Here is a 27,841-nt window from a genome sequence, read left to right as displayed (position 1 = left end):
GTCTTTATCCGCAACCACATCCACTGCATCTTTCGCCACTTCAACATCCTCACTATCTGTGACCCCAGCATCATCCTCAACATCAGGATCCTTAGCACCTGAGGATCCTTCACCATGAAGAACCGCCAAGGTTTTCTCTCAATACTTGGTATCCTAAAAATAATTGTCCAGGCCTTTAGCATCAGCCTCCTCAACCATCTTCAACCAATCTTGAGAAATGATGATAGCAGTTTTCTTCTTGACACCTGCCACATGCTTCTCCAGCTCTTGAGCATGTCGAGCCTCCATATCCTTCTTCTCCTAAGCATTCAGGGATCCCAACGGACCACACTCCTTCTTCATGGAATCAAGTTCCTTTGTTAAGTGATCTATCTTCTCTTTAGTAGCTTGGGCGAGCTTCTCACCGGTCAGCACATCTCTATCCATCTTGCTAGCATGATTTCCATCCCTTGATAACAGGAGCGAAGATGATTCATCCCCTACAACATTTTAAAAGAGCAAGGGATAAGAGAACCTACAAACATCCAAGGATAAGGATGTGATTAAATTATTGCACAAAGGGTAGCCTCTAGCTTGTCCAAGGTGTCCTCATGGTTTAGATCCTCAAAAGGGTCTTGAAATTTCCTCTTTTTACTTGAAGCCGGTTTGGGTGGACAGATGGAGTACTCCGAGTTGCAGGCTTACATATTGTGATAGAAGGTTTCTCCTCTGTAATGATCACTTCACCAGAAGAAAGGATGTTATCAATGTCATCAACACTAAAATCAAGACTAGGCTTCTTGGATCCTGCCAAGGATCATACAGGTCAATCCCTTATTTAAATTACATATGCATAAACTAATCGAATTATGCAGGATCCTTACCTTGAGACATGACAGATTGAGACTGTTGAGATTTAGAGCTTACATTAACACTTGGGGCCTTCAAGGCAAAACTTATGTCAGTGGGATCAAGATTATAAAAACAAGCTTCACCTTATCATCAGTATCCTCGTGAGGAGGGGCAAACTTGGAAAAGTTTATACCTGAACAGAAAAATCTAAATTAGCAGAGAATAAAAGACAAAGATCATAAAACCTAAGAATCCTACCCTTAGTAACCCAAATAATTGGCAGATCTTCTCTATTGATTATCGAATCCCTACGCACGAAAAAGAACTGACTTTTCCAGTTTGAATCATTTTGACTGCTTTTCATGATGAGAGGATCTTGGCCAAGCTTGGTTTTAAAAAGGTAGCGGTGGAAACCGTCGGGACAAAGATCATAAGAATAAGCAAGTTCAGAAATACCAAAGTTAAAATCAAAATCAAGGTCTTGAATCAGGCCTTCAAGAACAAACATGACCCTCTAGGCCATTGGCATAAGCTGAGCAAAAATCAAGCTAGTAACTTTAAAAAATTCAGTGGTTAAACTAGGGAATGGATAGGTGAAGCCAATCTTAAAAGGTAGATAAGGAAAACAGACCCATTCTTTCGATGCAAAATCAGATTTGGTATTAAGTCGAACGGTCTAAAAATGGCTTTTTTTCGTTAAAGGCAAAGGAAGATTTCAAGGCTTCAATGTTTGAATCAATGAAAGAACATTTATCTTGGATGGGAAGATTAAGGACACGTTGATCAATGAACTCATCCATCGGAATAACCGAACCAGATGAATAGGATTTAGTCATTTTCTTCCCCGTGATCTACTAAAAGAAACAACGAAAAGAAAAACAGCTAAAAGAATGAAAGATTTACCTAGAAGATATTGAAGAACTGCCAAGCAAGAAGAAATTATGATCTTGAAGAAGTTATTAAACCTCAATCGCAACATTGCCTCGATAACCGCTCCATGTCTAATCAACCCGCGTAACCGTCATTAAAGAAGGAATTTACAATATTTGAAATATTCACAGCCTCATAAGGTGGATTACAATTGTAAATATTAGGGGGAATTGTTGTGGGTAGAAATTTAAAGGATCCTGGCAGGCAAAATCCTCAGCAGAATTCTCGCAGCGCAATAGGATCACATACAGACAAGGTCCACGATAAGTATTACTGTTAACTAACATTATCCTTTCACGATTGACCAGGTCTTGCAGGAAATAGTCAGCAATTAATGTCCAGCTAAAGACTTCGTCAACCCATTAAGGATAAGGGACCTTGAAGGCTATTACAACATGATTAAGACAAAGATATGCATTATGTAACGGTTACAGGATCCTTGCCCAGGAAATAAAAGCTCATTATTGCTAGTTTTTATTAGTTATTCCTGTTGTAACTATATATAGAAGTACTCTTGATCACATAAGACACATTACACATACCCGAACACACTTACTTGTACTCATAACAGCGATCAAAGCACTTCCACACTTGTAATTATCGTTTTTTATTAATATAATTGAGGCAGCAGGATAGTATTTCCCTCCTGAGGTTTTTTGCCGGAGATCCTCTAAGGATCAAGGATTTTTCCTAGCTAAATCGCTATGTCACGTACAACATTTATTTACTATTTCGTCTACAATATCAATCATCCTACCTCACAATCAAAGTTTGGTTACTTGATTATCCTCGGGTAATTTTTACCAAAACTCGTGAATACGGCCACTTTCAAACATTAAATTTTTTGAATATTTATTTTTTCATTCTTTTTATATGTTATTATTTTTGCTAAAATCAAAATAAAAAAATAAAAAAATTGAAAGATATGATATATAGGAATTAGGTTTATGAAAATGAAAATAAATATAGCTAACATGTCTAACTTCATGGGTTGATTGCTTCTTAAACAAACACTTTTCTGTCACTTGAATTTTGAATCCATAATAAGATGTTGCAAAATTCGGTAGCCTTAAAGATCAAATGGTTTGTTTTTCAACTATTAACCCACAAGCCCTATAATGAATTGGCCAACAAAAAATTAATACAGTAGGTTTTGCCTAATTGTATTAAATGAGAAAAAGAGAGTTGATATTGATTTTTACTTGAAAATATTAGTGCTTCATCAACTTAGATGTAGGAGTAAGCTCGGTACGTATCATATTGGTACCGATCTCGTTTTTCTAAAATTTGGTATCAGTTTGGTATAAATAATGTTTGGTTCGGTATCGGTATCGTATGTAAAAATTCAGTGAATACCGGTAACGAACCGAATCATACTGACTGAAACATCAAATAGTTGGTATCAAATCGGTACCAACGGTACCCGTTTTGATACCGGTATCCAGTCCCATTTAACCATCCCTACTTAGATGTAGAACCGACTTTTATTTTGTGTTTTCCAATCTTTTACATCTACCCAAAGGGTGATAAAATCGATCCTTACATACCTGGGATCACTTTTATCACCGCAAGGCCATGATACATTTCATTTTTCATCACTAAGCAACTCTTCCATCATTTACTCTGCTTGCACTTAACCTTTGTTATATTCATTATTCTCTATTCCTTTTTTCTATACTATTTTATTGCCATCTTTTTTTTTTAAATAAATTAAAATGTAAATATTTAGTTATTGATAACTAAATTTAAAAATAAAAATGTAAGAACCATACGTAAGTTTTCTAAAAGAGTAAACAAATGAATATAACTACTTATTCTTCGTCGTCAGTAGGAGGCGTTAGGCGTTAGCGTCGATATTTGTTGATTAAAACCCGACTATAGTGTGTTGAAAATATATCTCCATTCTCCAAAGACAATATGCTATGCTCTAGGGTTGTGTGGTAGCCTCCTAATGATTCATAACATCTTAATAGTTAATAGGTAATCATTAAGATGTTACTTTTTAACCGTTCAGACTTAAGGTACCTTTTAAGCATTAAGGGTACCCGTAGTGGGCGAAGAGTTGGGGGCTACAATTGGGCGATAAGGGCTACAACACCCCCCCACCCCAGGCGAAATTGGGGGGGAGGGCTTTTATCGCCGTTTTTTGTGTGAAAATAATAATAAAATAACAATATGACCGTTGGAACGGTCAAAATTTAAAAAAAAATTAAATAATATATATATATATATATACATACACCCTTCTTCTCCAAACCCATATCCATTTCATATATTATACATAACCAATTTTTTCAAAAATACAACCAAAATGACGAAACAACCGAGACACCCATTCCCTTCTTTCGAAACCCATGCCGTGGAACTCACTGCTACCATGAGAGAAACCATCAAACAACACGAAAATATTGTCGTGGAACTCAGCACTACCATGAGAGAAACCAACAAACAACACGAAAATATTACCGCTATGTTGAAATTGCGGGAAATGAGTACAGAATACGAATCCTTCAAAGCGGCCGGATTACACGAAGAGGCCGCACTATTGCAACGAAGACGAGTTGAAAAAATGCGCGAATATTATGGATATTAGTTTTTTTGTTATGTACTTTTTTTAATTTTAATGTATTTTTATTTAACTATTTAGTTTAATGGGTTTTTATTTTTTTAGTTTAATTACTAAAAGAAAATAATAGAAAATGATGACGTGGCAATAGAGGGGACTACAAAACCATTACATCCGAAAAACAAATTCTTATCATTTGTTGACTATGTGCCACGTGTCGCAATTCGCCCGAGTGGTAGCCTCTCCACTACGCATAACCTAAAAGGTTATAAACCATAAAATGTAGCCTTTTAATGACCATTAAGAGGCTATCAAACAATCCCTTTGTGTTTTATCAACCGCTTAATATTCAGCTGTTGGTGCATTTTGTGACCCTCGCTATGCAATTCTGACTAGATGAGACGTGTTGGTGAAGTTAGCACAACTTCACGTGATGGTGAAGTTAGAAGAACTTCACGTGTTGGTGAAGTTAGAACAACTTCACGTGTTGGTGAAGTTAGAATAACTTCACCATTGGCCCAAGCCCAAGCCCGCGAAGATATTAGTCTATATATATGTGTGTAATGTTTAGGGTTTTGAGTTAGTTTTTCAGTTGTGTTAGAGAAAAAGAAAGAGAGAGTATTTGTGAGAGAGAAACCGAGAGGGAGAGTCGTGTGGGACGGCCCGAGGTAGAGCTCACCTCGGGTCGGCCATGTCTTTGTTTTGTCTTTCGGTATGTAATGTGTTGGTTTAATATATAAAGGATCTGCAGATTCATTTTATCCCATTTGTGTATTTGTTTGTGTTTAATCGTGTTCTTCGTTTCCAACACCATAAACGAGTCTAGGAGGATTCCGCACTCCTAGACCTCGTGCGGATCTTGTATCGATCATCGACGCCCCGGGGGGGACTTACATCAGCGTTTATATATGTCATTTTCTTTATACAAACAAATTGCCTGACCATCTTCGATAATCATGTTGTGCATAATGAGTATTGCATACATCATTCGTCTAATTCTTTAGCGACCATGACCATGTTGGTTTGCTCACTATGTGTCACTTTATTCCGCCCTCTTGAACCACCATAATTTCTTTCGTTTATCATATTGTGAAAACTAAATAATAGTTGTGCTTCTATTATACTTCTGAAACATGAAAACTAGACTCGTGTGCATTTTAAATTTTCCTTTTGGCATAAAGACTCTGGCTCTACATTGTTCTTGTTCACGTTCCTTTTCCACAACCGCACATGTTTAGTATATGTGTGACGAATTTTTAGTGTTTCTATTTTGATAAAAAATCCCTGTTGGGTTTATGGAGGCTTAATTGGGTCCGGTAGAAGAAATCTTTGTGCCAGATTAATTAAAAGAAGACTAGTGGCAGGCCTGACCCATATTATTTATTTATGGCTCATTATTAGTTTTCTTAGAGATTAAGTTGTAAACCCTAATCATGTATCTATTTATACATAGCTTTGTACTTGTAATTCCTCATCACGAGTGAGGTAGTAGCAATAATAAAATACTCTGGTTGCAGCCCGTGGACGTAGGTCAGTCTAGGCCGAACCACGTAAATCTCGCGTGTTCTTCTTCGTTTATATTTTCTTGCAGATTACTTGTGTTTGTGTTTAAATACCCGAATCCCTAACAAGTGGTATCAAGAGCTTAGGTTTGTTACACACAAGAAAACGCGTGAGTAGAGTGGGATCAAACTAGGGTTTCATTTCGGCAGCTGGCCATCAATCTAGTCGTTTGATCATCAAAAGCATCAGGTAACCATTTAATCAAAAGAACAAAGTAAAACAAAGAAAGAAATATATTGCACTTTTGCAATATTTGTTTTTGGTTCTTTGTGGTTTTGAGAGAAAGTTACTGCCACCACCATCACTTTGTGCATTAAGAAAAGGACAAAATAGTAATATAGGTTTTTTTTTGTATTTTGTGTCGTGAGATGTATTAGAGCCGCCAAAAAAAAAGAATTGTTTTCTTTTGTGTTGCCTTGACATTTTTCCACGTCAACCAATAGCAGTTTTATTGTGGTTGCCGATTATTATCGAACCAAGGCAGTTTTGTTGGCTATTTGTTTTTTATCCGGGTTTCGTTTAGTCATTGTCATGGCAGAGGACGGAAAGGTTATGATATAGAAGTTTGATGGCCAAAAGTTTGGTTGGTGGAAGGTGTAAGTTGAAGCGCTACTTTGTCAGAAAGACTGGATGTAGTGCTTGAAGATGAAAAACCAGAAAAGATGTCATAAGCAGATTGGAAGAAGTTAGACAAGAAGGCTAGGGCTTGTATTACTTTATCGTTGTCGGAAGATGTGGCGTTTAATATCATGAAGGAAACCACAGCGCGTGGTATGATGGATGCACTATCCAACATGTATGAGAAGCCCTCGGCAGCAAGTAACCTTATCTTATCCGAGAGCTAGTGACTACAAGAATGAAAGAGGGTGGGTCTATTGCAACACATATTAATAATCTTAATTCGATCCTGTCCCGTTTAGTGTCAGTCGACATTAAGTTTGATGATGAAGTTCAAGGTATTTTGTTATTATCCTCTTTACCGGACAGTTGGTCGCAAACAATGACTGCGGTTTGTAGTTCGTCAACAAAAATTACTTTTGATGGGATTCGAGATTTGATTCTTGGAGAAGATTTAAGACGCAAAATTTCAGGTGATTCATCAAGTAATATATTAGTCATAGAAGGCAGAGGTAGGGGAAAACAACAAGGCAGTGGGAGCCGGAAGAGGAGTCAGTCTATGACTCGTAAAAATATTGAATGTTGGGGTTGTAAAGAGAATGGGCACTTCAGGAATCAGTGTCCGGATGATAAGAATGAAAAGAAAGAAGTCAACACTGCAGAAGAATGTCTAGAGGATGAGTTTTTAGTTCTTAGTGTTGGGGATAACGTTGATTCCTGGGTCATGGATTCTAGTGTTTCATTTCATGCTAACCACATCAGTGAAGCATTGTAGAATTTGAAGGAAGGTGATTTTGGTAAGGTTAAACTGGTGAACAATGATGTTCTTGATGTTACGGCCATGGGTGACATGCATTTAGTTACTTCAGCCGGTTCATGAACCTTGAAGGATGTCAGAGTGATTCCAAGCTTAAAGAAAAAGTTGACTTCTGTCGGGCAGTTGGATGAACAGGGACATGAGGTTAAATTTGGGAACGGGCAGTGGAAAGTTGTAAATGGAAATCTTGTCATAGCCCGAGGAAGAAAGAGGGGTTCGTTGTATATGGTCAGTTTATCGTTTGAGGGAGTGACCGACCCAGTTCAGAAGAAGACCATAGTCCTGTTCACAGAGTCTAGTGGGCAGAAGAAGGATTTTTTTTTCAAGAGATAAATCCAGAGCCACAGGTCAGATTCAGGTTGAACGTGCTAGAAGAGGTTCAGAAAAACCAATCAGAGGTTTTCGTGGCAGTGGGAGCATTAACAGTCAGTCAGTCAGTCAGTCAAAGCTTTAGCCAGAGTTACCAGACAGTGGGTTAAGAGAACCCGTATATCAGTGGTTAAAGTCTCTCCAGAAGATTACCTGCTTAACATGGAGAGTGTTGTTTGTTCTCAAGGTATTCCAGGATTCGGCAGTTCGTGTAAGTGGGAGCCGGTAGAGACAGAGAACGAGTCGGTGACAGTTGTAGCCATGATGATGTGTTGGAGCACGAGGGAGCTTCAACGGGGGTTAACTGATGAGAAGGCAGATGCAACCAGGATGACGAGGAAGATTACAAGAGGTACAACCGATCATTGGTATAGTTTGAAGATTATCAAGCCTCCAAGTGGGTGATTGTTGGGTTTATGGAGGCTTAATTGGGTCCGGTAGAAGAAATCTTTGTGGCAGATTAATTAAATGAAGACTAGTGGCAGGCCTGACCCATATTATTTATTTATGGCCCATTATTAGTTTTTTTGGAGATTAAGTTGTAAACCCTAATCATGTATCTATTTATACATAGCTTTGTACTTGTAATTCCTCATCACGAGTGAGGCAGTAGCAATAATAAAATACTCTGGTTGCAGCCCGTGGACGTACGTCAGTCTAGACCGAACCACGTAAATCTCGCGTGTTCATCTTCGTTTATATTTTCTTGCAGATTACTTGTGTTTGTGTTTGTGTTTAAATACCCTAATCCCTAACAATCCCGTCTGAAACCGCTATCCAATATTCTTGCCAATTTGGCCTAATACAAGCGAAAGTCAAAAATCATATTTGCGTGGTTGAGAAAAGGAATTATGGAAGTAGTGTTGAGAGAATTGGGTTCGATTTCCTTTCTGTAACGAGGTTTTGATGTTACATGTAACAAGAAAGGACCACTTGCATGACCTAGAAATATATACAGGGAATAATGGTTCCACTCGCGAACAAAGAAGAAATGCGTTTTTCTTCTTTGAGTAGGGTAGTTGAAGACATATTTGACGTGTTGATGAGTTAAATATTTAATGAAAACCCATATATATTTATTCTTGTAAACGAAGAACCCATTTATGTAACTAAGTCGAATTGCTTGGCATGTCACAAATGAGTTGATGAGTCAAAAACGAGTTGTAATCAAGTTGCAAATGGATTAAACATAATCATGAGTTGTAGTAAACGGGTTTATCGACATATATGGCCGGTTGGTTGGCTATATTACAAATTAATGTTTATTTTAATACAAAATAGGGTAACAAGTCGATCTAATACAATCTGTTATACATCACGGCCTAAAAACGAACTGTCTTTATAATTATGTATATGGGTCGTGTTAGTAATTGACACCCTTACCTTATATATTGATATATACTATAATAATTTGTTTAATACTTCCGGTTATAATTCTTAGACGCAGTCAGTCAGGGCCGGCCCATAGGGGTGGCGGGGTGGTCGACGGCCACAGGTCCGACACCCCGTTAGGCCTGAATTTTTTTTTAAATTATATTTATTTTTATTAAAACAATATGTATATTTAATGTTTAAACCTAACTACATAACCACTAGCTTGGTCTAGTGGCAAAGCGGTATTACTTTCAACCAAAATGTTATGGATTCAAGTCATTTAAGACATGTTTAATTTTATTTTTATACAAAAATGTTTTACACAACCCAAATTATAACCAAGTAAACCTATGTAAAAATTTAATTGTTTAAACAAACAAAATACTTCTTTTTAATTAAGGCCGAAAAAAAATCGTCTTCGACCCAAAATCTTTTTTGCTTTCTCGGGGCCAGGCCTGCAGTAAGTAAATTAATTTTCACATTTCTTCTCACAATCAGTACTCTAATCATGTGGAAATGTGTTTTGAGATAAAGGTCATAAATTATAGACAAATTATTGTTGGTAAAATGAGTGAAAAGAGTATTTTTCACCAACTGTTAATGTGATTTTTCATCAACTTTGAACACAAAGTTTAATATATAACTACGGGTTATATATGTGCTAACCCTAACAAAACATCCTTAAGCCTCAATCGCCTCCCCTGATTCTCCTTCAGCCCCCAATTGTCCCCTGATTCGGCTAATAAACGCTACATAACACGTTCAAGAATCGAATCCCTCATTCAAATAGGAGATTTCTTTGTTGCAAACGTACATGTTGTCATGATTTTTCCCAATTCGATTTGTGAATCAACTGATCGTTTATGATTAAAAAAGTCAAATATTATATCCGAACCCGTAATCTAATTTCATTCATTAACCTTAGTGTTTTTAAAGGAACCTAATTCTTAACCCATTTACAATCACATTTGTCCTTCACTTGTTGATCAAGTTGGCCATTAATTTCTCGTCAACATTTTTTATGCTTATTTATTTATCTTTGCTACTTTAAACTATTAGCTTATATGCTAATCTTATGAACCAAATAATCAATCTGCTACGAAATGGTATGCTCATTTGTTTTTTACTATTCATGCCATGACTTTCGCCGTCACCGTTCTATTTTCATTACAAAAATATCACATTTATGTAAAACCGTTTGTTCTTACTACGTTAAAATTTACAAAATTTTAAATATATACAAAGATTCATATGTGCATTTTTTTATAATTTCCATATATCTGATACATGAGTCAGTAACCCAGTTTATATACATATATAAAAGAGTGACAGAGTTGTTGTTTTGATATCAAATGATGAAATTACCCTAATCCGAAATGATTTAAACATATCAAAGGGCTCTTAAATAACAAAAATAAATAAATAAATACCAAAAGATATAATACATGTAAAGGTTTAATTTAAAAAATATCCAAATTCGCAATCGATAACAAGTTTTGCATAAATTTTGTAAACACCCCCTCACCGTCCATAACACACTATTCATGATTGCTTGTGCCAACCGGGGACCAATAACTACTTTTTAACAAAATTCTTCAGCTACGTGTTCTTCAATCCTTTGTATAGTGTGTCTTCATTAAGATTTAAGACCTTTGCAAACATTCATTAAATCCATTCAACTACGAACCTAACATTCAAACCCTCTACAATTGAATCATTCTTCATCAACCCTAACCTTTAAGCAGTGTCGTCGTATTAAAACCCTAAACTTTAAGCCCAAGCATAAAGACAACAGATTTCTTTGAGCATGATTGATTGACTATATATAGAAGCAAAAAGATTAATCACATTGGCTTAATGATGGCTTACTTTGCACTTGAGTGCCATCTACACTCTATTATTATAGTTTGAAAACTTTATGTAAGAAGAAACATATGAGACAAACATATATATAAAAAATTACAAAGTAAATTGTCATTTGCTTTTATGTAAATTGCAATGTGGATGTATGCATCGTTTAGATTATTTGTTTGAAAAAAAATATATAAGTATGTATTAGAAATGAATAAAATGAAGTGTAAAGTTAGGAAAGTTGATATGTTTTGGTGGAATAAATATGAGAAAAACTTAAAGAGGAAGGTTGAAGGTACCAAACACACACCGCCAAACTAGGAAAAACCAAAAGCATGAGTTTAGGTAGTAGATAATGGAGGGAAGTTGGCAGATTCAATTATTTGCACATGCAATGCCACACACTCTACAAAATGGAATTAACCTAATTTATATTTGAATTTATATATTATTTTTCTTACACTAACCTGCAACTTACACATCATCAACATGGCTATATTCTTCTCTATTATGTGTATCTCGTGTATTAACATTTGTAAATTTTAATATAGTACTTTTCCTTAAATATATACGTTAATAGCGTATGCATTGTCTTAATTTATTGCTTCTACGCAATGGAATACACCCAAACTATTGCTCTACAAGATGTAGGTGGTGATTGTTTCAAATTGCACTTAATTAAAGAGTCAGGTTAAATGTATTCATTTTCTCTACTTGTCATACTTCATCTTCTGTACTTCAACTCATTTAACAATTTTATTTGACATATTACCCCGTTTAATATTTTTTTTTTCATTTCATAGTCTTCTTTAAAATATTAAATAAAAATAAAAAGTTTTTATTTTTTATTTGAAAAATATAAATGTTCTAAAAACTAAATAAAAATTTAATTACAAAAAATTTAAAAATACGTTCTTTGAAAAAACTAAAAATCATTTAAATTATATTTCTCTAGCTAGTTTCTTCATTTTTTATAAAATATATATTCAAAAAAGTTATTGTATAATGTCTTTATAAAAATGATACAAAAAGTATTTTGTATATTTCTTCTTAACATATGCTTCTTCTCTCACGCCAAAATAATAATAATAATAATAATAATAATAAAAAATAAAAAAATTCAAAAAAATATGAACTTTTTTCATTAGGTTCATGTGCATGAGATTAATGACATCTGAGAACATAACCAAACTTGTTAATCAAGTCATATATTATTTAATCTTTATTTATTTATTAAAAACTAATACAACTTTGTTTAATATAAAATATGTCTATTATTACTTAAAAAACACTTCATAAAAAGGTTTAAAGAAAAAGAAACGGTCTAAAGAAAAAATAAAACGTTTCGGTTGTTTTAAAATAATATAAAAATATTTTATAATATATACGATAAAAATTATTTAAAAGAATAGGAAAAAAATGTTTTTTAAACTAGTGATGATAAAATATAACAAAATGACAATAGGTAGAACAAAAATGTTTAAATCGTATTAATATGGAATTTAAAGGCCGGAGTATATTCAATAAAAACAATTGAGAGGGGGTAAGTAACACCCTTACTTAAAATATCAAATATATTTGAATTTTAAAAAATTAGATTTTAACAAAATAAAATATGATGGAATTGGATTTTTCGCATTTTCGGTGCATACATTCTATGGTTGGTTCTCGTTCTTTAGAGAATACATTTCGGCATATATGTTATTTATTACACTAATGATTTTATTGAAAAAAAAATTTTAATTATCAAGTGCTTTATAGTTAAGTATACTTATGAATTTTACCTAAATTCGAGAATGAAGTTTTCATTCTATACATGTCGGATCATTATAATGAAAACTATGATTTTACACATAGTAACACTAACAACTAACAAGTAAGCATACCAAGCAATCTTCTAACTGTATTAGTTTAAAATGACTTCGTCTTGGCGTAACGAATATACAAGCTTTCTAAAAGGGTGAGTATAGGTCGGCCAAGGGTTAAAATTGAACTTATAGCGGATGATGCGGTTTTATGTAGCCGATCTGCTTTGGTTATTCTCGGCTCGGATAATTTGGCTATCAAAAAGATGATTTGATAAATTTAATTGGTTAGCTATTGAATTATTTTAATATATGGTTTGGTAAGTTCAATTAACAAAACTAGTTATATGTTGGGCGCGCAACAAATATATTAGTAATTGATCAACTTATAGTGAAGAATACATAATTTAAACCAAGTAAACCAGCATTGCATGTGATCTGATCTAAAACTTAATTATATATTAACAAACCTGAGTCGACACAAAGGAATTTAAGTTGGTACATTCTGGTGGAAACATTAATGACTCCATTATTTTGCGTACTGATTAATCAAACACAAAGTCAAATTCTCAATAACTGTAATATAATATGTTTAGGTATTAATCCTTTCAGTAGATCCAGGATTCAGGAAAACAATTGTACACAAACTTGTAACGAGCGTTGAAACTTGCACCTTGTTTAAAATTTGATGTGTTTTAAGGTCCGTTTACTTGGTCCTTTTGCGGGCTTCATAAACGTAACCAAGAATCACGACACCAGCAGTCACCAAAACTCCAACTGCACTTTGTGCCAATACGACGCTGTCGGCTACTTTTTTAGCATTTGGGTTGAACCCTAATTCAGAGAGTTTCTTGTGTGATATTGCATAATCATTAAAGAATGCATCTTCGTCCTGAACATCAAGGAACATAAGATTAGATAACCTTGTATTTTAACAATGACGTTTTGAGAATTCAAAAGTTATGATAATAAAAATTAAAAAATGAAATTTGAGATACATGCAAGTGAGATTGTTGTAAAAAAAATCATGAGAACAATCCTTTATTGGGTGTAGTTACATGTCAGTGTACATTTGAAACAAGTTGTCGACTATATAGACATCAAATACATGGAATTATCGCAATCTACTTTATAATTGCGTATCACACGAAATGACTTGAAACTTACAAATCCTAAAACATTCGGGCCATTTCATATATATAGAAAGCATCATACATATAAGCATTCAAAACTACAAATATCATATATGTTTTTACAAATTAGTTAAAATATCAAATATACTCAATTCATAAAAACAATTTAATAAATGATCATTTTACCCTTATTTTTCCAAAGCTTTAAAATATCATATATGCCTAGATTTAAAAGCTTCATTTTTTTTTTCTACCAATATTTTTCTAAAACTTTAAATTTCATATATGGCCATCTTGCTTATCGCCAATGTCGATCAAAATCAAAATAAAAGATCAGGTTTAAACTAATATAATGGAAAATATAGAATGTCCATTACATACAAATTCATTAAAATTAGGTATATATATGATATTTTTAGTTTCAGTTGGGCATATATGAAAACTCCATCATTTCAAATAAGATACCTCTGTAGTCATGAAATACGTGAAATTATTGCACATGTCTACAAGAAATAACTTAGAAATTTACAAATCCGAACAACTTTTTCCTTGTATCAACTCTTTATTTTCATATATCTACTTTATGACATTTTTGTAATTTTCTCTAATTCTTAGTAAAGTGTGGCATAAAGATTGTACTGTACAACTATTGGCATGAGGTGGAATCTAAGTCATGTTATATCCAGGAGGATTTAGTTTTACATGACAAAGGTTGGTGGCAACATGTGAGTTGCTAAGGTTGATAGGGTGGGGACAGTTAAAAATGAAGAATGGGAGCAGACCAGTAGTCAATAATCCAGAGAGGGTCCCAACTGTCAATCTAGGCAAACCAATCACACAACTGTATTTTGGATTTAATGTTTGTTTGTTCATATGTTCCCATTTTAGTAGTTAAGATTAAAGGACAGTAGTGGGACTGGCTCGTAGTTGTTTATAATTATAGTCGAATATTAAAAATTACCTTCGCGTATAGTTCAACATAATGGCGGAATACAGGATCGTCCAGCAATGCAAGGTCGGTTGGAAGTTTCAAAAGTCCCTCTGATTCTCCTTTCAGAAGTTCCCTGGTTACACAAAATTAATGTCGTTTTAATTAAAAGAGCATAGTATAAATTATTATTATTATTATTATTATTATTTTAGCATAAAGAAAAATGAAAATAAAGTTGAGTAAGTTATACACAAAATATGAATTATCGAATTTCAGCGGTTCGCGAGTCCAAGGGCCTTCAAAGCCTGATCTATCTGCATGGGCTCTTCCCTGCATCGTTAAAGTTACACAATTATGATTTAAACAACTCAAACACGAAATTTTTGTGGTAGCTATGAGAACCTGTCAGTCGAAAACTCACAAGACCCTAGGGGTGTAAACGAGTCGAGGCGCTTGTGAGCTACTCCAGATCGGCTCGTAAAAAGTCGAATCGAGCCGAGCTTAAACAAGCTTGTGCTTTTATTAAGGCGCACTTAATAAATGAGCTCAAGCCCGAGCTTCACATATCGAGCTCAAGCCCTAAAGCCCGGCTCACGAGCTTAATCAAGCCTTTTCCTATGTATATATGTAATAACTATTTTTATATATAAGCATACGATAAAAATAATTAAATAATATATATTCTACTCTACCATCCAATGGAATCAGGTTACCCATGTAGGCCAGAAAAAAATGTTTTGTTAATATTTAAACCCAAGTACCCAATTCATTTAAGCCCATTTTACAAAAAAGAAAAAAAAAAAAAAAAAAAAAACTTTTTGCACAACCCAAGCCATAACCCAATAAGCCCATTTAAAATTTTAGTTGTTTAAACCCAACTAAAATCCCTTTTACTTACGGCCCAATTTTTTTCTTGCCTTCAACCCAAAATTATTTAACGATTCTTGGGGGCGGCCCTGACATTAAGGGCTCGTTCGTTTCACGGAATGGAATGGAATGGAATTGGACTTGGCATAGGATTTGGAATTTAATGGAATTGGATTTGGAATCCGAACATTCCAATAGGAATTGGAATTGAGGGGAATTGAAATCCAAATACATTTTAATGTGTTCGTTTGACAAATAAATAGAAATCAAGAAGGTTTTTTTATTATTTTTTTTTAACATTGATAACGGCGAAAACATTTTAGTTTTTTTAGATTTTTTGTTTTTTATTTATATTTTGCGTTATGATTTTTTTATTACTATTTTTGAATTTTTTTATGGGTTTTCTATTAAGATCAAAAACCCCTTAAAAAATATTCAAAAATAATATAAAAAAATCATAACTCAAAATATTAATTAAAAACAAAAAAAGTAAAAAAACTAAAATGTTTTATTCGTTGTCCTCGTTAAAAAAAAAAAAAACAAAAAAACAAAAAAAAAAAAAACTCGAGATAAGATTCTAATGAATATCCTTGAATTCCTCCACATTTTGAAAGGATTTGAAATCCTTCTATTTAAAGGAATTGAATTCCAATTCCAATTCTTTGAACCGAACACACCAAAATGGAATTAAGATTCCAATTCCAACGAAACGAACACGCCATGTCATGGGATTTTAATTCCAATTCCTTTGAATTCCGACAAATTATGTGAAACGAACACGCCCTAAGGGAATTATTATAACAAGTAATTAGCAACTTACCAGAGTGTGTCCTCCTGACAGAGCTACAATATCCTTGTCAGATAAACCCATGCGATAAAATACGTCCCGCAAGTGTGGTGCACCTAAATTAGTATATAACAAGTTCCATACAAGAATATAAATGAAATTTAGATCAGTATACTTCCATATTAATGAAAGTAACAGGCATAACAAGTATTGGAAAACATATCTACTCTCTACTCCTGTCATGAATAACAAATAAAGGGATCTAACTTTAAAAGATATATATCATGTCATGAACCATTGCGATCATGCCATCACAAACAACCATCTTTCTGATTCTGCCAAACCTGATTTAGGTTGTATGAATTTAGTGAAATTCACATGGTCGGCCTGAAAGGGACTAATGACAAAATGACATATTTCTATTTTTGGTCTTCAGAATCGTTTAAGAGCTCAAAACGGCATTTATTCTATTTTACAGTTCAAATTAAGATTTTCTTACTCACCAAAGGTTATCATCTACCTTGAGTTGATTCTGAAAAAACCCAGTCTTTCACTTTCTGTTATTATGTAATGATTGCATAAAATATTAAAGAACACTTGAATTCATTTGTGAGCATCAGCCATTTAATCATATCAGTAGGTCCTCAGGGTATGTTTTATGTACTAAAAAGTGGTTGCACTGTGTACTAACGATCATGCAAAGATTAAGGCATAATGTAGACAATGTACTTAATGCAAACTGGTATTTAGTTGAAAAAGACTGCAACTAGCCAATGATTGCATTAATGGGTGTTGAACCGAAAATACCCTTTAGTTCTAGTGATTTATTACAATTATGTATAATAAACTCCTGAATCATGTGCATGATAGAACCAGATTGGTTAATAATAAGTAATAACACCATCTGAAAGCAAAAGCAGTAGAACCAAATTTTCCTTGCATAGTAGATAAAACAGTTGTGAAAATTAATTTATATTCATTTCCAGGGTTATGGTTTTGTTTTCTTTTTTAGAGTATAAGCTTTAGCTGATTATTCAATTAATTCAGGAATTTCCCTACTAAAGAGTAACACATTCACAGTTCACTTGTTGAAATTTGTGAAAATTTTAATTAGGAATTTTACATGTTGGAAAGTCTCAAAAAGATATTATCTACGTCCGTTCATGCTTTGAAACCGTTAACAATCAGGTGGTAAAGTTTGTTGTTATCGGTTAAATTGATTATCTTTCCCTACAACATCATATCCCCGCCACTATGTGTATGGGCGTACACACGGGTGATCATGCAAGCTTCTCTACTTTTAGCAATGAAAATGAAAACTTCAAAGTTGTTCCTGGAAACATCTTGTAACTACCAAGAAGCTATTTAAAAGGAGGCACCATTTGTTACAAATGATTATGAATAATATATAAAAGTAGGATCCAAAACCTTTGGTAGCATCTGGGAGTCTGCCTTCCTTAGGAGAGATCTTTGAATCCTAGAAAAAAGACAGAACATATAATAATACATAAGACTAGTCAACAGAAAAACTAGAAAAACGAAAAAATATGTTATAAAATCAAAATACCTTTCTACCAGGAACAAAGTCCACAGTTGGGCCACCAGTAACCTCCACAGCGACAACTCCTGCAAGCTACAAACAGAGTCTTTCATGGTCAATAACAGGTTACACTTTACTCATGTATTGTGTGTGATTGTGTGTGTGTGTGTGTGTTTAGAATAGGAGTTAAGTTACCACAAACAATAATGTGGAATCATCTCTTAATTATGAATCTCAATCACCAAGAAACCTTTATGTCTAAATTTATAGAAATGAAACTAAATAGTACCAATGTATAACTGAGTTCACCTGATATAGATCTGCATATGTAATCCTTGGATATTTGGACTTCATTTCTTCTGAAATACGAAAGAAAGTACCCATTGAAGTAATAATTATCACAAGTGGTTTACTCAAGTCAATATTTTTATCTTAGTAGAAGCAAATATAAATTGTAGCAAGATAAATGCTATCAAGATTGAAATTGGAACATAACAAGCTTGTGCCCACAACTAATTAGGATTAAAACAGAACAAGCACAACAAATATATACCATTGACCCAAATAACTTGATTCAGGAAAAAATCTTGGAATGACAAGAACCTTATATATCATTTTTAACATTTAACTCTTTTTAAACTTTAAACTCAAAATTGTTACTTAGTAGCATTTGATACAAAAGCACTATATGTGTAAGGACTAATGATAGGTATACTAGTTAAATAGTCCTTAGCCAAAGAAATTCCATTAACAAAAACTAAAAATAATGCCCAAGTTTTTCTACTAGTAACAAAGGTGCCTCTTGCTTTATATCTATTGATAAACATAACGCTACAAGGGCATTCATTTTGTCTCAATCATAGTTATCAAAGGCGCTAGGCGCATAGACCTCGCTTGGGGCCTAGGCGCAAGGCGCAAAAAAAAGTGGAGAGCCTAAGAAAAAATAGGCGCACTTAAATATAAAAATTAGGACTATATTATGTATTAGAAAAATAATACTGTTTATTATATAGAATAAACAAAAGCTATTATATAGCATTTAATATCATCTAATAGTAACAAAAGTTTTAAAAGAGCCAAGATTCAAATGTAATTCCAAAACTTGAATAACAAAAGGTTCAAAGTAAAGTACCAAAATGTTGAAAACGTAATAAATAGTAGAGGTTCAAATGGTCATTGTTCTTAACATGAAACTTGTAGTATAGCATCAATCTTATTAACTCACCTGATCAAATTCCAAGAATATAATATCAACCGTGTAATATCATTTGAGTAACTAACACAATTCCCAAGTGGCATAGTTAACCATTTACCACAAAAATGAAAGTCAACAAAGCTTACTAATAAGAACCAGTCTAGTTCACACACAAAAACCAAATCAGAACTTTTTATGGGACACACAAAAGCCTAATTTGAGCTTCAATTAGCAAAAGTATGATCCCTAAAATAAGAATATGTAAGTTGAAGTTGAAGTATAATACCACAAAAATCAATAGCAATCTTCAATCCATTATTGGAGCCGTGAGTATACTCCTCCTCAGTTCTAATCGAACCATTGGGACCTCCGGTCTTCGTGTTCACATCGTACGTTCCAGAAGGTGTGTGTGTGTTGGTGGACTATGAAGATTAGGTAGGTAGATAGATAGCTCTATTTACGTGCCAGAAGTTGTGTTCCTGTGTGGTGGACGTCCACCTGCACCCGCCAACGTGGTTTGACTGACATGGATTCATCTATAATATCATTTTATTGATTTTGGAAATTTAATTAGAATTATTTTTAGATTTGGAAAGCTTATATGACAACATCATGGTTGTTGCATTGCATTGCATTGCATTGTTCTAAACTAGTATTACTTATTTATTTATTTATTTTTTGGTTGCAGCGTATTGTACAAAACTCTTTAATAACCGGAACGATAAAACAATAGATTTGATGGTCTACCGGTTTAATATGAGTTTGAGTAAAGGCATGCAAGGGTAGGTTTGTATATAGTTTGTGTTTAAGTCGAATCCAAAACCGAAATGGTCGATTTTTGAGTTATTAGTTTCAGTTTGGCATTTCGGTTATGCCATTTGCGCTTGTACTTTTCGTTAGTTATTAATTGATTGATTATTATACATTTGGGCTAAAATATTTAAGTTACATTATATATTAAATTATTGTGAGATACGCATAATTAAAAATAAAATAAAAAATCTACAAATTTGTTTCAGTTTTAGTTACATGCAAAACCCAAACCGAACCTAAAGTTCGGGTTTCACAAAATCATGAAGACCAAACTGTTAGGTTTCTGTTCTGGTTTTTTGTTTTTGGTTCCATGCACACCCGAAGTCTAAGAGTATATAGAAACTGGTTCGAAGAAAACTAGTTATACAATACTGGTATTGTAGTTAAAACCCGAGAAACATGACCTCAAGAACTAACTAGGTTAACAAAAATAGCTAATAAGCAAGGGGCATTTTCGTCCATACATCTTTCCTTTTGACCTTTATATGGTATTACACATTGTAGTGTGTAATAATATTATGGTAATGATTACCTCCATTTAGGCGAGAACAATGTGTTTTGTGTAGCATCCAAATCCACATCCAATAAGGAGTCAGTCAACAAAGGTGAACAAAAGCACCACCATAAATCCAAGGAAAACAATATAATATTTAATGTACACATGTTTTGTACAACCAACAAGAAATACTACTAACGTTTTGATGTCATCTCACTCTACAGTCCTCCATTGCAGCTCAATTTGGATCTTGCCATTCCTTGAATCAATAAGATGGTACTTCTCATTGATCCTTTTGTTGTGCACAACATCCCCTAGACTTATGTCCACATACCCCAATGATTCCTGTTTTACACAACAAAACAACTAAATCATCCTATTAACTATCAACATTAAACACCCTTATTTAATCATTCATACATGAGACTTCGCCTAAGCGTTTTCCAAACCAAAAGTCACTATTACCTTAGGATGCAGTAACCCGATCCTGGATGAAGCACTAGCAACTTCCACATGCAACTTATCATTCACGGGAGGCTCCTCAAGCTTGAATTTGAACTCCTCGTCCCATCTCGGGTCTCGGTTCTTCTTTACATGCTGCACCGAAAAAAAAATTCAAAAAATGAATTAATAAAAATCAGAGTAACCGAAAACTAAATTTTGCAAAAAGAATAAACGATACCTTTGTTTTTCTCTCCTCTCCTTTCAAAAGAATCCTGACATAAGGATTAGTGTGATGTTTTCCTTCAACATCTTGAGCTTCATGAATTCTAACCACTAGTTCACCGCCACCTGGCGGTGTTCCTTCAGACGCCTTTGGAACAGCACCAGCATCTTCAAAAGTTGGCATATCTTCATCCTTAAAAGGTTTATATAACAACTCAACCACAAGCTGACCTCTTAATTTCTCGTTTTGAGCATCGTTCAGATCCATATTTTTCAAGAGATCGAGTGTCACAGTTTTGGGCTCATCAGGCTTAAGTTCCTTCAAGGGGACAACGTTCATGCCCATCTTGTCGTGTTTGCCAAACTAAAAACAAGACATCCAAGAGAGTATTTTGGTAAAAGAGTATTTTTTGGTTCACAGGTACTTGGTAAAAAGGGTATTTTGGTAAAGGCATCTTTTGGTGTACGGTCATATGAACCATTTTGAAGCTCTATAAATATTCACCATTTAAATTTGTAAAGAAAAAAAGAATCTTCATATTTTAATAAACAAAAGTCAACTTCGACTTTAAAAATCAAAACAAGCGAACAAAAGAAAAAAAAGTTATCAAAACGATACCTGTTCCCAATCATAGACTTGGAACTCAACTGCTTGCGACTCAGGATCTTTAACAACCATATTAAACTCCTCGTTCCATTCCGGATTCAAATTCTTATGCTTCACAGTCGTCTTCTTTGACGGAAGCTTACTTTCCGTAAGCTTTATTTTAACGTAAGGATCCGAAGCACCTAAAAGATCTTTCTTTCTCAACTTCATAGCCTTCAAAACCTTAACATGAAGAATTCCAACAGGTTTCTTCAAGGCTCTACAAAATGTTCACACGTCAACATGGTCAAAGTCGAGATGTTGACTTTTACGCCTAACAAACAGATATAATTATGTAAACGTACTTGGATGGATCCAATATTTGTACTTCTAGAGTTCTTGGCCAAAGATACATGTTGGCAACTTGATCGTTGATTTGTTCCTTCACATGAGAGATTTCAAGATTATTTGTTTTGAAAATAGATGTCAACAGATTGACTTGAAACCAACAAAAGACAAAATAATAGTTGATGTTATAAAGAGGTTATTTAAACATATCATCTACATTTACCTGAACAAACCTATACAATCCGGGGATTGACATAAGATCGGCCCCAAACAGCCTGAGCCCAAAATCAACATGTGGCTGCAAAATGAAGTAAAAGTTAAAAGGAAGCATAGAATAAATATGTTTCTTATTAGAATAATAGTATGACATATAAACTTGGCTACCAATCAGCATGTGGCTCCAAAACCAATTTTCTCTATTAGAATAATAACATTATATAAAAATTTAACTACTTTCTATAATGTTTCATAAACTTCGTTAAACAATTATAATCCATTGGATGAAAAGAGCATATTAATATAGACAGGTTATTACATAACAAACAGAAAGAATTTGATATTTACGAATGTTCCTCTACAGCAAGGATGTTACAGAAACTAAGGCCCTCAATTTTCCTATTTAACGAATAAAGTTAAGGTTCAAGATTTGGCAACTTGACTCTATGGCAGTTCACAATCCCCGCCAAGGCGATTCAAGCTTGGGTCGAATTTTAAATAAAGGTGAAAACCTTAGCTCGGTTTTAAAATAAGTTGGCTTGGCCTGAATTTTAAAGCGGGATGAAAACTCGAGCTCAATCTCAGCTTGGCTCAGTTTCAAAAACTAGCTCGACTCAATTTTTCCCGAATTTTTAAAAAAAATGAGCTAAAAACTTGAACATTAGCTCAGCTCAGTTTATGAAAAAAATGGCTCGGCTCGGTTAGGTTATTAAAGCTTTGAAGATAAAAGGATCATGATGTGAAGTGGACAGAATAATGATGAAGGGCTCGGCTTAAACGATTCGGTGTCTCTTACTATGGCTATAAAATGTTATCTTATAAAACTTAGATAAATTAAATGAGCCAAATGAGTGAGCCAACCTTGGCTCGAGCTTAGCTCGGCTCATTTACAAACCAAGCCAATTTTGAGCAAAGTTTTTCCCAAACGAGTTTTAAGCCACGAGCTATTCGAACAGTCCTGCTTGACTCCAAATTAACAATGCATATAATTATAATTATCATTATTTGTGCTTTGAAATCTAACAACAAGAACCCAATTTACCTTATCCATGAGAGAGACGCAAATCTTAGCAAAACAAGGAAAGCTAGGAACAAGCGGTTTTAGTGTGATGCGCGGTGCAGCAAAGACTTGTAAATCCACCACCTAAAATTGTAATATTTTTCAGAAAAAGAACAAAACATTTTCCTTATAAAAGAGTAAAATAAATAAATAAACAAATAACCTGAACAGTTGCTTTTAAACCAAATGCTTTAGCAACAAGCGCAACATTAGGATTTCCAGCCCATTTTAAGGATGGTTCCATGATCAACTCTTTCTCATCGGTAACGTAAACCTTCATCCCTAAAAACCAGATTCTTGATATTACATATTAATGTGGCACACAATGTATGATGACCGTTTCAATGTTTTATTGACAAGTGTATTTTAGGCTAGTTTGGTGCAACTCTAAACATCATAGTCAAATTTGTGGTTGGCAAGTCCTAGGTTTAAGATCAAACAATTTGACCTCCAACAAAACAAGAACAAACAAACTGACAAAATCTTAAGGTTAGGACAAACTTTTCTTAAATATGAAATAAATTGGAAGTTCCAAATTTACAATTTTTCCTTCGTAAAAGAATTCACTATTTTTTTATATATTTTAATTTAAATGTTACAATTTGCTCATTATCAATCATAATAAGATATTGGAGGTGATGTTGACTGTGGTCTACAAGTTTTACTAAATTGTCTAATTCAAGGGTATTTCAAGTTTTCCCTTATCGCCAAAAACTTCTATTTGACAATATTTAAAGTCAAATAACTCGATAGTGAAGCAAATACATAGCGTACTTTAATCCAAATTCTTGGCTCACTAAGTGATAAAACAAAAATGAGTGAATGACATCTTTGTTATATAAGTAAGTGGATCTCATTTATACGATATTTAGAGGTAAAATTAAGATAGTGGGTCCCATTTACTTGATGTTGGAAGGAAAATAAAGATGGGGGGTCCCAAAATTAGAAAAAGAAAAAAGAGAAAATCACATAATAAGTGGAACTTCAAAGTTTTATTTGCAATACAAAATAAAGAGTTGTTATAGTTTTTCTTTGTACCAAGAAAAGCCTTAATATTTACTTTTTAAGCCCCAAAGATAAATGCGATGATCCTAAGTTACCCGTCAGCTCTATAAATGTTTATAAAAGACTCGATTTCTTATAAACCAAGTGACGAGCGTTTAATTTTTAAGAAAACTAACATATCCACCGCGCTAAAAAAATATTCTGTAAAACAAATGAAATACAAAAGAACAAGAGTATTACCTTGAAAAGTAGGAGGCAAAGACCCTAAAGTAAGAGTCTCGAACTCAACCGAATCAATTTTATATTTTGGAATTTGTTCGGCAATAATGGGCTTCGCAATATCCTTTGCGGTCCTGCATATTGCCTGTAAATACAAAAAGGTTTCTAAATTAACCGACAACAAACAAACTTCATGTACTTTTAACTTTAACCAAACAAACAATCGAAAATGGACAACAAAACAAGACAGGTTTTCTAGTTCTTGTTCGTTCGATATAAATAAGAATGTGTTCGTGTTTGTTTATATCTGTATGCTAATAGTATAAATGAAGGGTTCACGAACGTAAACAAACAAACATAGATGAATGAATATAACTGTGCTAGAACCAGTTAAAATTATATGTGAACAACAATACACTAAGGGGGTGTTAGTATTGCTTATTTTAAGCAACTTATGACTTAACTTTTGAAAAAGTGGAAAGGTGTTTGGTATTGTGTGTTATTGTGAGGGGATAAGTTAATAAGTTACAAAGTTGTAACTTATTAAGTTATGGAAAAAGTTATAAGGAGGTAAAATAAGGAATCCCAAACACCCCCTAAGCCTAAAAAGTCATTAAAACTAGACTAAATTGTAATGGGCCTAATAAAATTTATTATGTTAATGAACGTAAATGAACAAACATATACTAACAAACGTAAATAAACTTGAAACAAACAAACATAAACGAACTTAAACGTGCAAACATTCACAAACATAAATGAACGAGCTAGACATGTGTTCATGTTCGTGTTCGTTCATTTATTAAAAAAACGAACATCGTGTTTGTTCACGTTCAGGTTTGTTTACAGCCCTACGTTTTATTTATTCTTTGGCATGTAAACTATAGTAAACCAGAAAAAAAGAAATGTTGCTAGGGTAATTAAAATAAACAGTAAGACAGAAAGTACTAATGATAATAGTCGTACACTACTACTAATAACATAAAGTGGTGACAAGACTATAGCATTAACCGATAAAAGAGCAAAAAAATTATGTATAGAACAAAATTAAGAAACTGCGAGGATAGCATAATTAGTTTTACTAATATACCTTGTCAAGATAAGGCCACATGTACTCAATGAACTTGTTAAGCCAATCAACCTACATTAATCCATTAAACCACCATAAGTTACAACATACAACAATTTCAAAGGTGAAATAGTGAAACACATACCCGATCAAAATCCGGGTTTTTAACCCACAACGGTATCTCGGGAAGCATCCGTTGCAAAGTTTCCGAGTCCCGTTCCACCAAAGGGCGAATAACAGGATCCTGCTCAAATAATTCACCATTTAAAAAAACTAAAAACTCCCCAAAATACCCTTTAAACTCAATTGAACAAACCCTCAACATATAATAATAATAATAATAATAATAATAATAATAATAATAATAATAATAATTTATAAAGCCAAAAACCCAAATCACTAGCAAAAAAAGTTAACTTTATTCTACAAGAATCAGTGCGCATATCTTGTATTATCATGATCCAATCTCTAAACATTCAAAATCAAAACTTTTGAATAACCCAAATAAATCAAAATCAAGAAAACGTACACAAACAAGATGAAGATACCTTAACATCTGTAGGCTGAAAGTAAATGAACAAATAATAACCAATCACAAGGCCAGCAGAAACCCCAATTCCAAATCCAGAAAAACCCAACAAAGTACTGATTAAACCCATCTCAAATATTATTGTTAACTCAAATCAAACAGATCAAATCCACATAAACAAGTTGGCGACTTTTGGGTTCTTCAAGATTCTTCAAATCTCCAAGGAAAACCACAAATCACGCAGCTGTCTACAACAAAAGAAAAGGTGTTGTATTTGTTTAGAATAATATTATAGAAACACAAGGGTAGGATTGTAATAAAACAGAAAAATACGGACACATGTCTGTTGTTTGTGAAACTAACGGTCAATTGTCTATATGTGACGTGGCTACCAATGTGTTTTCAAAGAGATTTGAGTTTTTGTACTTGTCTTCATTAAAGGTAATTAATGCAAATTTGATGATTCTAGTCACTACATGTAGGGTCGTATGTTCGGTGAGTTCTTTTGATAATTTTTTGGTAAGGGTTAGTGTGTTTGATTGTTTAATAAATGAACGAATGTGAACAAGAAATGTTCGCGAACGTTTGATAAGGTGTTCTTGACATTCGTTGCATCTATTCATGTTTAGTGTTTGTTTATTATGTGTGTTTATTGTTTTTTAACAGCTTTTCTAATGTTACCATATAGATCTAAACAAAAATATATTATGTATTTATGTATGTATAGGCTTACGTATAAAGTCATTTTAGTATGATAAGTTATTTCAACCAATCAATTTTTTTTTTCTCATTTAATTCATTGCAAGGGTAGGTATAATGTAAACATTGTAATTTTTTTGGTTATTATTCATGTTGTTTTGAAAATTCAAATTATTCTTTATTAATACATTATTTTTTATTTAAATCTTAAAAGCATTTACCACAATTAATAGAAATCGTATAACATATCATATTTCTTATTAATATATTATTTATTTTGTTATTTAATTTTGAAAAACAAGCGGTATACATTATTTTGTTGGAATCGATCTGCCCAAGACACATATTATAGTTGATGTGGCTAGTACGTTATGATCCAAGTCGGGTCATACCCAATAACAAGCTAGACAAACACCACGATATTTATTATTAGATATGATCTAGTTAATAAATATCAACACTAATAATATTTGGAAAATGGTTTTCTAAATATTTGCAATAGTGTGTTAAATAAATTATATGGATAATTTATATTTTGAGAGATGTTATTTAAATTGGTTAAATAACATATTGCATGTTACTTATGTTATGTTTTATAACATAAACATTAATAAGTAAATAAATGGTAAGTAATAAAAGGGGATTTGAAATTTGGGTGAGAAAAACATTCCCTCCTCTCTCTCCTCCTTTTGTTTCTCTCAATACATGCAAGGTGTGTAATTGGTAGATAATAATTCTTGGTTGCATCAACATTTTACAAATTCTCTCACACACACAACTCTCTCTTCTTTCTCTCCATAGAAGCCGAGAACAACAAGAAGAAGAACAAAAGGTTTGTTCTTGCAAGAGTGTAAAAAGGACCCTAGCAACCTAAGGTGTTTGTTGAAGCTTGTTCGGGTATACAAGCTTGAGGTTTCCTCCATTGGAAGCTCGTCATTCAATCATTCATCTCCTTCAA

At 33.4% G+C, this 27,841-nt stretch overlaps 2 protein-coding genes across 2 annotated transcripts; both read right to left on the bottom strand.

Annotated features, from left to right (window-relative positions):
* Positions 1-13,169: 13,169 nt before the first annotated feature.
* Positions 13,170-19,571, bottom strand: LOC143571647 (L-ascorbate peroxidase 3-like). The gene is made up of 8 exons (XM_077057041.1): positions 19,464-19,571; positions 18,292-18,341; positions 18,010-18,075; positions 17,871-17,919; positions 16,476-16,558; positions 15,039-15,118; positions 14,819-14,921; positions 13,170-13,616 (listed from the first exon to the last, which is right to left on the bottom strand). Exons 2-8 carry the CDS (start codon positions 18,334-18,336, stop codon positions 13,431-13,433), a joined length of 612 nt encoding a protein of 203 aa, XP_076913156.1. The 5' UTR covers positions 18,337-18,341; positions 19,464-19,571; the 3' UTR covers positions 13,170-13,430.
* Positions 19,572-20,573: 1,002 nt separating this feature from the next.
* On the bottom strand, positions 20,574-26,318 carry LOC143571554 (synaptotagmin-1-like). Its single transcript, XM_077056972.1, has 12 exons — positions 26,204-26,318; positions 25,801-25,899; positions 25,677-25,727; positions 24,608-24,731; positions 23,526-23,644; positions 23,345-23,446; positions 22,310-22,384; positions 22,104-22,180; positions 21,772-22,018; positions 21,169-21,516; positions 20,952-21,083; positions 20,574-20,831 (listed from the first exon to the last, which is right to left on the bottom strand). Exons 1-12 carry the CDS (start codon positions 26,312-26,314, stop codon positions 20,700-20,702), a joined length of 1,617 nt encoding a protein of 538 aa, XP_076913087.1. The 5' UTR covers positions 26,315-26,318; the 3' UTR covers positions 20,574-20,699.
* Between the last annotated feature and the right edge of the window lie 1,523 nt (positions 26,319-27,841).

This window comes from Bidens hawaiensis, unplaced genomic scaffold (genome assembly GCF_021521415.1).
Source record: "Bidens hawaiensis isolate Kalapana, Puna unplaced genomic scaffold, B.hawaiensis_p1.1 tig00000097_1, whole genome shotgun sequence".
NCBI lineage: Eukaryota > Viridiplantae > Streptophyta > Magnoliopsida > Asterales > Asteraceae > Bidens > Bidens hawaiensis.
This window is presented reverse-complemented; position numbering and strand designations above follow the sequence as displayed.

Excerpts from the sequence above, each read along its gene's own strand:
- LOC143571647 (XM_077057041.1), bottom strand. The coding sequence starts at position 18,336 with ATGAAGTCCAAATATCCAAGGATTACATATGCAGATCTATATCAG. Across the intron at positions 18,076-18,291 it reads CATATGCAGATCTATATCAG|CTTGCAGGAGTTGTCGCTGT; the intron begins GTGAACTCAGTT and ends CTCTGTTTGTAG. Across the intron at positions 16,559-17,870 it reads ACTCCCAGATGCTACCAAAG|GTGCACCACACTTGCGGGAC; the intron begins GTTTTGGATCCT and ends ATACTAATTTAG.
- LOC143571554 (XM_077056972.1), bottom strand. The coding sequence starts at position 26,314 with ATGGGTTTAATCAGTACTTTGTTGGGTTTTTCTGGATTTGGAATTGGG. Across the intron at positions 24,732-25,676 it reads TGTGGCCTTATCTTGACAAG|GCAATATGCAGGACCGCAAA; the intron begins GTATATTAGTAA and ends TTGTATTTACAG. Across the intron at positions 22,181-22,309 it reads GATTGTATAGGTTTGTTCAG|GAACAAATCAACGATCAAGT; the intron begins GTAAATGTAGAT and ends TCTCATGTGAAG.